The sequence below is a fragment of the Oncorhynchus mykiss genome, chromosome 18 (assembly GCF_057628025.1).
Source record: "Oncorhynchus mykiss isolate SJ-2025 chromosome 18, ASM5762802v1, whole genome shotgun sequence".
NCBI lineage: Eukaryota > Metazoa > Chordata > Actinopteri > Salmoniformes > Salmonidae > Oncorhynchus > Oncorhynchus mykiss.
In genome coordinates this window covers 35,794,525-35,807,267 of record NC_143039.1, presented here as the reverse complement: position 1 = coordinate 35,807,267, position 12,743 = coordinate 35,794,525, and the positions used below count along the sequence as shown (strand labels likewise).

The following is a 12,743-nucleotide window of genomic DNA, read 5'->3' as shown; positions in this document are numbered from 1 at the left end:
AAGCAATAAGGGCCATTCCTTAATAAAAATGTGTTTTCTATGAAATAAATCAAATAAATGTTCTCTATGAAGCTGTAGAAATGTAATCACCAAACAATTCGTAGATGGAGCTATAGATACAAGGACTGAAAGTCCAGGGGGTCAAAATTAGAATTTTTATCATATTTTGAAGACATTGTTTTCAATCTACACCTGTTGCCTGAGACCAGGGGACATAACATATACTATTTATATATGTTACATATTTCCATGTCAGTATGTAATATATAACAGTTTATACATGAACATTCAGCTGGAATATGGTCATGCTAATATCCATAACTTCATTGTACCTAGTGCCTCTTGGACAATACTCACTCACTCACTCACTCACTCACTCACTCACTCACTCACTCACACACTCACACACTCACACACTCACTCACTCACTCACTCACTCACACACTCACACACACACACACACACACACACATTTTTATCTGTAGTTCCATCACCTAACTGCTCTAACACACACTGTGATAAAGCACATGTGATCCTGTCAGGAATGTGTTGATACTGGTCCGTAGCCCACTTAACTCTACACACACACACACCCTGTCAGGTTCAATCCCACAAAGGATTCCAAAGTCCACATCCAATTGACTAACTAAACATCCTCTTCTATAAACAACTGTCTGTGTTTAACCCAATGCTATTATGTAATGGGTCTACCTGAATACCAATGGGAATGGCTCCCTTGGGTTGGCTGTGAATGCATCACCTTCCCTTAGCACTTGACTCTCTCACTGACCCTATTCTTCTGTTAGGCGTGTTTTGGTATGTATCACGTCCCTGTGCTATTGTAAGTCTGACCTTGTAGTTGTGGTATTGTGTGGTTTTATTCTTGTGTGTGCAGATGCGTTGATGTGCGCACGTGTGTGTGTGTGTGTGTACACTCCCTCGTGTGTGTGCACATGTGCCTATGTGTATGTATTGCCCATATGTGTGTATACATACTGTGTTCCCCTCACTGCATCATCTCAAGTCTCTAAACCCACCACTGCATTTCTGCCCCACACAGACCTGAATAGCTACCTGTACATCGAAGCCAACCCCAAGACGGAGCGGCAGCGAGCCAGGATCCTAAGCCCCATGGTGGGACCCGACACGGGGCCTCTCTGCCTGCTCTTCTCCTACCAGCTGTGGGGAGAGGCCCAGGGCACCTTGCGCATCCTTCTCCGCGATGCCCATCACAAGGAGACCCTTCTCTGGGCACTCCGCGGCGACCAGGGCCCCGTTTGGAAGGAGGGTCGCACCATCCTGCCCCGATCCCCTAAAGAGTTCCAGGTATTCGGGCGTCAGCATGCTCCCCTCTCCCTTCCAGAAAAATTGTCTGTTGCAGTTAGCTGGAGAAGAGTTAGCTGTAGAAACAAGTAGAAGTATATTACTAGTGGTTATGTGTTGCAGTGGTCCATATTCATGGTTATCGATTCCATGTATAAGATGTATCCCTGCATCTACATGTAGGTAATTTGCTTCTTCCTCCTCCTTCCTCTAATCTTCCTCCTCCTCATTCCCGTACTCTTCCTCCTCCTCATTCCCCTATTCTTCCTCCTCCTCATTCCCTTACTCTTCCTCCGCCTCCTTCCCCTATTCTTCCTCCTCCTCATTCCCGTACTCTTCCTCCTCCTCATTCCCCTATTCTTCCTCCTCCTCATTCCCTTACTCTTCCTCCTCCTCCTTCCCCTACTCTTCCTCCTCCTCCTTCCCCTACTCTTCCTCCTCCTCCTTCCCCTACTCTTCCTCCTCCTCCTTCCCATACTCTTCCTCCTCCTCCTTCCCCTACTCTTCCTCCTCCTTCCCTTACTCTTCCTCCGCCTCCTTCCCCTATTCTTCCTCCTCCTCCTCCTCTTACTCTTCCTCCTCCTCCTTCCCCTATTCTTCCTCCTCCTCATTCCCTTACTCTTCCTCCTCCTCCTTCCCCTACTCTTCCTCCTCCTCCTTCCCCTACTCTTCCTCCTCCTCCTTCCCCTACTCTTCCTCCTCCTCCTTCCCATACTCTTCCTCCTCCTCCTTCCCCTACTCTTCCTCCTCCTTCCCGTACTCTTCCTCCTCCTCCTTCCCCTACTCTTCCTCCTCCTCTCAGGTGGTTATGGAAGGCTTCTTTGACCATGGAACCAAGGGCCATATCATGATCGACAACATCCACATGAGTTCTGGTACACCTTTAGAGGAGTGCACACGTAAGTCTGCAGATTATACAAACATCTGTACACACACACTGACACACATACATACATGTGTATACACACACCTGACCCTCCAGCACCCCAGTTATTTTCCTCCGTCATCCCACCACCACACCACTCAACTTCTGTTCCCCCCTCTCTCTCTCTCATTCCTTCTCTACCTCCGTCTCCTCCGCCTCCTCCTCCTCTCCTCCCTTGGGGTCCCCGACCTGTCACTCCAGTTGTGCTTTAAACACCCCACACACACACAAACACGCACCCCAAGTTCCCTCATCAGAATTTCGGGGATAGACTGACTGGTACTTCTGAAAGCTGGGGCGAAGAGATGAAAGGAGAGAGAATGAACGAAAGAGTGGAGTGTTATTCCTCTGCCAGAAAAAGAAAGGAAGAATAGAAAGTAGGCCATAAATGCCCCGTGGGCCCCCGCGATGCTAATCTATGTTTTGTTAGATTTCTTCTTCTCCTCTCGTATCTGTAAACAGAGCTTTCCAGAGCCGTCAAAGCAATAGATCCGGCACAGGTGTGTTTGTGTGTGTGTTTGTGTGCGTGTGTGTGTGCTGGGCTTTTTAATCTAGCCAGAGCAGGGGTGGTTTAGGAGTAGGTCTTAAACAGATCACAGACAGACTGTGGGTTCTGAGCCAAAAACCTGCCATCACCGTCTGACTTCATAGAGTTGGGCTTAGAGTTGGGCTGTTGGGGTGGGGGTAGAGGTGGAGGTGTGGGGGGGGGGGGTTAGTGAGTGTGCGTGTGTACGGTAGTGTGGTTGTGAGACGAAAGATGAAAACCCGTCCCCCCTCTGTCAACCGGTGTGGAAGTGCCTCTCCCCCTCTCTACCCATTTTCTCCTTATTCCTCATTCCCAAGGCATGCTGGGAGTGCTCTTATCAACCAGAGCAGTCGAGTTTGTTCACAGCACATTGGTGTTACCGCCAAAAAGGCTCCACTTCCCAAGTCACCCCTCTCGCAGGCCCCAATTCTTTTTGTTGCCATTCCAAGTCAATCAGACTGAACGTTGTGTGTGCAGTCAGCCAGCCAGACAGCAGCCTTCCCCAGCTCAACTGGACTCCACAGCTTTGAATGACTCAAACTTCACACAGTCGCCCTCCAAGTCTCCCAACTCACAGTAACACACTCTTTGACATTGCATTCTACCCCAAGAACATACATACCTACAGGCTATTTCATTCATTTCATTCATTTCTTTTGACTTGCAGTACTGAGAAAGTTGTCAATAGGCTATAGAGTGATATCAGTGCCAAAAGAATCCAAATTAAATTTGTTTAAATGTTGTTTTGGATGACTTTCCTAGCTATTGTTCAGGTTATAAACAGTCTTCTTTCTCTCTTTCAGAACCCTTTGCTGCCTTCCCTCCCGACATGACAGGTGAGTTTGCGCCCCTTTAGCCGTGTAATGATGTCACTTCCTGTGCAAATGTTTCCGCTTCCTGCTCGCTGCGCTGCACTGTACAGCTTTGGCTAATGGGAGCTTTTGCTTGATGGCACCCATGTGACAAGCCCAGTCCAATCAAAATAAATGGGCGTGCAAGAGCTGTGTTCGCCACTTGATTAATGCTGCCTGGGTGACAAACGATTCCCAAAATCATCATCAGCATCCAGACATCATCAAATGACATCAGAGCCCACTGAATCCAGCAGAATCCAGTTTATTGCAGAGAAATTCATACTATTGCTTTGACATCCATGGTTTTAAAAGAGCTGTCTGCCTCAGTAGTAATATTGGGAGAGCTATAGGGGATTGGTGTTATTGCTTGATATAGCGTTTTTGGCTGCTGATTCCAATAAGATAAGAGCTTGGGAATTTGTGTGTGTGATGTGTGCACTTCCTTCCTCCACCGTGACGCACGCAAACATACACACAGACACACACAGACTCATACACACATGCACGCACGCACACCCACACAGACACACAAAAGCACACGCACAAAAACTCACACATACACACTTCCCAGTGAAACGTAATCAAATAGAGTGACTCAGCTGCAACGCCAGTGTCTCTCTCATCCTCTCAGCTCTGTCTAATGAGCGTGTGCACAGTGCAGTGGCAGGTACACGCGCCATTTCCCTCTAATTATGTGACATGGTCGAATACTCAGGGTGGCTTCAACTCTACACCGCATATGGAGTCTCTCAGCTATCTCTCACTTTCTCTATCTCCCTCTCTCCCGGGCCCTTAAACTGCTGCTTTTGGTCCATTTTCCTAGATGAGACCTAAGAGTGCTTGGAAACTGTTGTCGGCGTCTGATTTCACAGACCTGTATGCATAGGAAGACGTTGTTAGGGCGATTGTGCAAAGAATGTGAGAGGGGTTCATAGGATTGAAGTGGAGGATCTGTGTTAGTAGAGGAGGGTCTCCACTGAGATACTTCTTGGCTTGAAGAGGAAAGAACTGACCAAGAGAGCAACAAAAACAAAGACTAGGACAGAACAGCAATGTGTCTTCCAAATAAACCCATGTGAACCTGCCCAACATATTCCATCACTGTCTCCAAATTAAAGAGAGAACAATCCAGAACATTCCTATGTAGGCTCCATGGGGTCTTATGATTGGTCAGTGGAGCACTGGGATTTCCTGTACCAACAGGAAGTAAGGGCTCCTCATTGGGAACAAAAAATATTTGACTTCATTAGTCACGTAACGTTGCATCAGTGACTTTTTGTGTCTTGATCCAACCCAGGTTTCAATCATAAATCAACCACAGGGGTTGAAACCTCTTTGGTTTGATTTCTTTCAAACTGAATTGATGTTTGTTGTCAAGTTAATTAGGTATCAATTCAAATTGTTCAGATGTCTCTGTCCAGTGGGTCTCTGTGTGTGTGTACATCTGTGTGTGTGTGTGTGTGTGTGTGTTTGTGTGCGTGTGTGCGTCCGTACTGTTACAGCTAATTATCACACCCTTTGTTTCACACCCAAGTTATTACATGAGAGCTTTATTCATTGGAGCATTGGATCAATTCAATCCCACGGACTAATTTCAAATCTGTAGCTATACTCTACTGCTCCTAGTGTGAAAATCACCTCTCTCACCATCGACTGCAACCCAAGCTTCAATCCTCAGATCAAAAAAAAACCCTGATGCATTTGATTTGTTTTAGCCATTATCTGTGATGAATAACTTTTTCCCCGTTTGAGCTGGCATGCTTGTGCATGCCCATGTGCTCGTACGCCTGCTGTTCATGTGATGGAAAGCCACAGGGGAGAAAACCCCCCACAAAAAACAAAGCGGTCAATTGGATGTGCTTAGCTTGCCTCCTCTCTACTCCCCCCCTCCCGAGCCAACATATTCCTTATCTCTCCACCAGGGGGAGGTGTTCCTGGCGGGAGTGACCCCACAGTAGACACGTTGGCGCTACCACTCATACCCACCCTCTGGTACTACCTCGTGGCCGCCGGGGGTGCCCTGATACTCCTGGCAGTGTCCATCTTGGTACGGGCGCTCTGTTGCCATCGACGAAGGCTGGCAGCGAAGAAGAGCCAGCTCTCTGTGTCCTACCACAGCCAATCCCAGTACTTTCAGTACTCCCAGTGCTCAGCCAGTAACCCGGTGACCGCCGCTCCAGGGACGGAGCCCGTGCTCACCGTGAGGCTAGACAACCACGGCCACCAAACATATGCCCTCTGCTGAAAGGAAGAGGTGGGGCTTACAGCTAAACACCTCCCCTTTTGATGGCATGGATCATGGAGGATGCAACGGGGGACAAGGATCGGAGTGGTATTGACAGTGACATTTTCTGTTGGGTCCTGCTTTCATCAGCAGCGGATGTTATTGTTCACAGACTAACTCTTCGAACACTATTTCTATCATTTGAATCTGTCTACGGACTATGGACGTAGTTTTGGCCACTGTTTTTCTGGGGGAGTTGGTCGTTGACATTTCACACTTCAAGCTGGGGTGATGTGATTCAGAGAGAGATGAAGCGATCTATGTGAGTGGCTCGTTTCAAACCCAACCTCCAGCCTTGCAGGACTATTGGTTCAAGTTCTGGTTCCTACCCCCTGGGGTTTCCTGAAATCACACCAGCACGGACACACTCAGTGTGGGCTAACCTCCCGGCCCTGTGTGGGTGCAGTAGTTCAGCCATGCAAAACCTCCAGCGCTGTCAGACCACAAACAGACAAGCGAGAGACACTGTCTTGCTGACAGCTCCGCTGGGACACTCCGAGAAGAGAGAAGAGCGAGAGGAGGGGGAATGTTACAGACAGAGACGATGGATGTGCCTACAGGAGAGGCTTCATTGTAAAGATGGTGCTTCAGGACAGGCTGCTAAGATGTCAGTGTTAATATTACTGAAGGAGATGTTAAATAGATACACTGTAACGATTATGTGCGTTTTGTTTATTATGAGTGGCCCGGGTTTATTGGGTATTCCAGTGTAAGACTAAAAGCATGTTTGAATATGAAGTTGAGCATTTTTGTGTCGCCCTTATTGACCTGAGGAATCAATCTCATTCACGCAGCTCAAGAATAATATTTTAGTAGTCCCACACCGGAAACCCCGCATCAAGCTTTTGATTGAATATGACCCCTCAGTCAGTCTGTGAGCAGAGTCCCCGTCTTTATAATATAATTATCATCATCATCATCATCATCACCTGTGATTTAATGCTCATTCCCACATTGTTTGTGTTCTATCTTGGAAAGTCCTCGATGGTGTCACCCATGTGAAAACATGTGTCTGGTAAGCCCCACATCCAACTCTGCAATACTCTCAAACAGCTGGAAGACCATTTTTTTTCCTGTTGCGTGTGCTCTTAGTTGAGAATGCACCAAAACATCATGGACAAACTGCAAACGATGCTTCCCTATAACTTAAGATGGAGGCTGGCGGGATGCATCCCTCATTAGAACATTGAGGGCATGAACAAAATGGCAAAGAATGTAATGGTATACCAACTGGTGGCCAAGAGAATTGGAAATATGTTTCAAATGGGACCAGGCCCAATTATGATTATAGTTAGCACATATTTAAGTTGGTTGGTTTGTTAGTGGTTATGTAGAGCTCTGTGAATCAGATGGCCCTTAAAGGGGAAGTTCATCCAAATTACAAAACATTGGCCATGTAAACAAAGCCTAAGCATGGATTCTATAGACTGATTTCAGGGGAATATTTGTGTTGTTGTTGAATTGTGTAGTTTGGTTGAACTATCCATTATTGTACATCCAGAGCTAGTTTAGTTCAATACCTGCCCATTCAGCCCATTCAGCCACCAAATATGTCAAAGGTGTTGGCCGACATCAAAAGTAGTCTATGAGATGAGTCCACGTCCCATAGTTGCGTAGATCCAGCTATATGCCTCAACCTCGAATGAGTGGAAAAGATAAACACCAAATCAAATCAGCAAATGATGGTGCTTCCATTTTGCAACCGGTGAACTGGGATGTGAACTTATCTCAACGTAAGTCCAATTCCCAGGTCTGAAAGCATCTGACAAACTTTGAGTTTGGAATGAACTGTCCCTTTAAGTAGGACAACCGTGTTTGGGTTAGAGTGATGCCTCCACGGAATTCAATAGAACATTTCTATGGAAGCCACCATGTTATCAGGGGGGGTTGAAGAAGGCTATAAGGAGTCTTCCCATAGAGTCTTCCCATTGAGTTGGGTGAATGTGTATGGCAATCAGGCTTTTTACTTTTCTCAGAGTTAAGAGGAGTTTTTTTGGCATCCACTCACAATGTGCTTTTAAATCAACTGGGGGTTGGGCACCCCACTCTGTCCATCTCACCGTAGGTCCGCTCCAAGCTCTTAATATCTCTAATTAGGTAATGGAGCGATAACATTTATTTAGGCTGTGGTAAGCACTTTTCTCTTTTCCCATCTCCTGCACACACAGACACAATCTCTCACGCAAACACACACACACACACACCCACCCACATGCAGTCTCTCTCACACATGCACACATGCACCCCTCCCCCGACACACACACTGCACCCCCCACACACACACACACACACCAGCAGCCAACAGCAGTTGCCCCTGGAGACCATATTAATGATTCTCGTTGAGGGCTCCAGTTAAGGTGTTCCTGCCAAGCACTTACTCCCACCCCTGTCCACATGCCAAGTGTTGCGCACACACCTCTCGAGATGAAAATCAACCTGAAGTTAAAGTGGCCTTTTCAAAAACGGCGTCGGGGTGAATTTTGGGGCGTTGAACGGAGGGCTCGGCTTATGCACTCCTAAGCACCACTCTCAGTGCTGATACTCATTGGTATCTCATGATGATCGCACCACATCACAACGCACTGGGTGGAAGCCAGGAGGGAACTGTGTTTGATTGTCTCATTGTCTGTTTAGCGCTCAATGCAAAATCTATTTGTATGATGATGATGATGATAAAATGGTTTGCTGATACTTTACTTGGGCTTTGCACCTCTTTGTGAGCTATGTCGAAAGTGTGATTTGAAATAGTTAAATGAATGTGAATATAGTATGGTCTGTGGTAATAAAGTGATATTTTTCTACATTGTGGTATGTGTCTGTATGCCATTGGACTTTAGCAGCCCCAACACATATTATAGTAAAATTATATTATAGTAAAATTATATTATATTAAATGATTGCATGAAACCAAAATGTACTGTGTGGATGCTTGGCATTGTACATACTTTGTACAATTGTTCTGTTGTATCTTCTTCTCTCATAGATAGGAGACCAGAGTTTGGAGACAGCAGACTTTTTAATGGCAGGGACCAGTTAGATGGAGGTAAGTGCTTCCATCAACTACAATGTATTTCATGTGTCCATTACTGCAATAGGTTTTTCCAAATGTGAAAAAACACCTAGTCTCTAATAAGCATCTCTCTTTGTCTCTCCTTCTCTACTCCTCCTTTCTCTCTCTCTCTCTCTCTCGCGCTCTCTCTCTCTCTCTCTCTCCCCCTCACTCTCCCTCTCTCTCTCTCTCTCTCTCTCTCTCTCTCTCTCTCTCTCTCTCCCCCTCACTCTCCCCTCTCTCTCTCTCTCTCTCTCTCTCTCTCTCTCCCCCTCACTCTCCCCTCTCTCTCTCTCTCTCCCTCACTCTCCCCTCTCTCTCTATCTCTCCCTCACTCTCCCCTCTCTCTCTATCTCTCTCTCACTCTCTCCCTCACTCTCTCCTCTCTCTCATCTCCCTCTCTCTTTTCCTCCTGTCGTCCAGGCTGGGCGTTCCCCGAGGAGTTGAGTACCGCGGCCCCGTCCTCCGAGCCACTGGAGACGCGCGTCTCCTCCTCGGCAGACAAGGACAACTCGTGGCTGTACACGCTGGACCCCATCCTGGTCACCATCATCGTTATGAGCTCCCTGGGCGTGCTGCTGGGCGCTGTGTGCGCCGGCATGCTGCTCTACTGCACGTGCTCCTACAGTGGCCTGTCATCGCGTAGTTCTACCACGCTGGAGAACTACAACTTTGAGCTGTACGACGGCCTCAAGCACAAGGTGAAGCTCAACCAGCAGCGCTGCTGCACCGAGGCATGAGGGGAAAGAGTAGAGAGGGGAGAGGGGTAGAGGAATGTAGAGAGGCGGCCATTTTGAGGAGATTATTTTCTCCTTTGTTTTCTCTCTTTTGCTTGGACCGTGAATTTCCTTTCTGAGCTGAAGGACTACACCTGCCAGATGGAAGGACATTTTGGGGGAAATACACTTTTTTTAGACTGATCTTGAGACCCCTCCACCCTGCTTCAATCAAAGTGGTGCAGTCCAGGGTGGGGTTTTCTGGACCAAAACCAATGAGGGAAGGACCGGGTAATTCCCAAAGTGGTCCCTATAGCGGACTGTTCCATTGCCAGGGGAGTTCAAATATCAACACATATCAATACCTACTACCCCCCCCCCCCAAATTCCATATAAATACGTCATAGTTTTCTAGGCCTAGTTTTTAAACTGGAAAGATGTTATGCTAAACTCCTTGACACAGGAAACGCCTTAGACAGGTGTTCATGCAGTGCTTAGATAGTATTTCTCGATCACGTGGACACAGTGGCCTAGAACCTAGGGAAGTGAATTCTTTATGAAGTGTTTTCGTTGAGTTAGACTCTTGCGTCTCTGTAACACATCAGCCTCAGTTCTCCACCCCATTTTCTGACAGGTCTGGGCTATTTTCAGATGAATCACCATCTTTGGTGTGTCTTTTTGTTATTTGTTCAATTCTTCTCTGTTTTCTTTCTCGTTTTGGCCCTTTGCCAGCCTGTGAATGCTGATAAAGAAAGGAGGGAATGGGGGGAGAAGGGGGGGGGGGGGGGGGGGGTTCTAATCATGTTCTCTTCTAAACGTGTTCAGTTTGAAGATAGAAAGCAAGGGAGTTTATTGTTAGATTTAGTTTCAGGCTGTTGTTGCCAGTGGGTTTGTATCGAAAAGAAGGTTGACAGTCGTGTTTACAGTAAACTGTGGCTAGGTGAAGTAAAGGTTAAGGTGGAGATGGTTTTGGGCAGTGCAACCTATGGATTGCTGGGAAATCCAGGCAGAGACTGAATAGCCATCTACAAATGAGAACTGATGCAGAGAGAAGGAAACAAAATGATGAATCAATGGAGCACAAAGTCCTAAATCAACCTCTCTGGGGACAATGCACTCTGTGTGTTGGATCAGGAACGAATCGACGATAAAACGCAAAGTGGGATACAAAAAAAAAAGATATATATATTCTAGATCATTACTTGACAGTGGACACACATCTGAGCTTTAAGTCAGCGATTGGCAGAGGAAACCCCAATGGAAGGACACCATTTCCTCAGAGTGGACCAATGTGGTCTTGGTGTCATGGTTCTTCACTTGTGCTCTCCTCGTTTGATGTTTGTTGCTCATTTTTTCACACTTTGACGTTGTCACGGTGAGGCTGGCGTGTTAACAGGAAACAGGTTTATGGGGAGAGGTAAATCAGGAGGATTTAAACACACATCTGCTCCCTCTGGACTCTCTAGCCTTGTGAAGGAGGAGTGGGAAAGAGAACAGTAAATCTTTCCACTGTACCTCAGACTTCTCACTTTCACACACACTGATCACACACACACATGCATACACAGCGTGCACATGCTAGCGCACACACACAGAAGACAGAGTATCCTGGTCATTCTGATGCAATGCTGGGCATGTATAGGGCTGTGTGCGTCTGGATGCACTGAAGTGGACCCAGGCTTGTGCTGACCGAGAGGCCCAGGTTGTTGGGGGAGGGGTCGCTGGGCCGTGAGGTAGAGTCTATCCCCTTCTCCCTTCCACCCTCCACCCCACCAACCCACATTCCCTCTCCTATCCCAGAGGCTCCCATCACTGGACCCCACTGACTCTCTTCCAAGTGCCTTGGAGCTTCTGTGATCCAGCTTGCCTTTGTAGCCCGAATCAGATTACAGATACAGAACAGTAGCCCAATCTGTCTGGGCGGGAGGGGCTAAAACACACCTCCCTGGGCAAGAATGAGTCAAACTCACCCCTCTGGGCAAGAGACCTCACGAGGACGACCTTGACACTGGTCAGACCTAATTGTTGCTTGGTGGTCTTTGTACAGAAATGTTCTTTTTATGATTGTTATTAATATTGTTATTATGATTATTTAATAAAGGATTTATACCGTACAGAGAACGTCATCGCTGGATGTGCTCATTTGTCTTGCTTTGTGTGAGTTTCAGATGGGTTGTTAGTATGAGGACACTGAGGTAACCTCGGCTTGTGCACACACACACACGCACACACAGTACATTGTATCGTCCATAGCCATGTACACACTTGTACACTCTAACAAACCAAACACCCTCACAGGCACATTTCTATTCACACACTGTACACCGTTTGTATTCACAAACTCTCTGTATAGGTCACACACACAGGCTTTCAAACACAAACATGAAAACAGACATGCATACACACAGTGTCAGCCAGCCATAGTTTTCCTCTCATCTCTCCATGGCCTCCCATTAGCCCAGACCTCTAGTCGCCCTTGTTCAGGAGCTCCAACATCAAAGCTTTGAAGTGTCCGGCATCTCTCTCACACACACACACACACACACACAATAACACACAAAGCACACACACACATATGATTACTCTGCTTCCTCCATTTACATGGCTCCCCATCTCCTACACATGGTTTTGTTTGGCCATGTCAGCCCTCATACCTAAACACTAACACAACCAGAAGGTATGGCCTGTAACATATCTGTGACTGCAAGGATTTCTTTGGCTGGCATTAGTAAGAGGGAGGAAATGGATACAGTCATAATATGAATAGGCCGTGTATTGAATTTAAAGGGAAGGTTTAATGAAATTTCGTAATTCGCTAAACTATCCCTTGAAGGGGGAAATTTGCCTCACAACAGACCAAAAAGGTAATTGTCTCATAACTTTTCATATCCCTCACAAAGGATTGACAACATTCACTGTTAGCTACTTCCTGGGAACCGTGGCTCAGCTTAGAGTTAGTTGCCTCCTTACTGAGGGCGTAATACCCACTGCTCCACAACCAGTGATTCAGAGCCTCGACACATGTTGTTACCCAGTCAAAGTGGGTGCGCGGCTGTTAGCACGCTC

At 46.9% G+C, this 12,743-nt stretch overlaps 1 protein-coding gene across 1 annotated transcript in view; it reads left to right on the top strand.

Annotated features, from left to right (window-relative positions):
• Nucleotides 1-11,803, top strand: part of LOC110495961 (neuropilin-2) — a 64,457-nt gene extending 52,654 nt beyond the window's left edge. The window contains 5 exon segments of the mRNA XM_036952470.2: nt 1,061-1,326; nt 2,126-2,222; nt 3,578-3,610; nt 8,896-8,955; nt 9,385-11,803. Coding sequence (XP_036808365.2) covers nt 1,061-1,326; nt 2,126-2,222; nt 3,578-3,610; nt 8,896-8,955; nt 9,385-9,701 — 773 coding nt within the window. The 3' untranslated portion in view covers nt 9,702-11,803.
• Nucleotides 11,804-12,743: the final 940 nt, after the last annotated feature.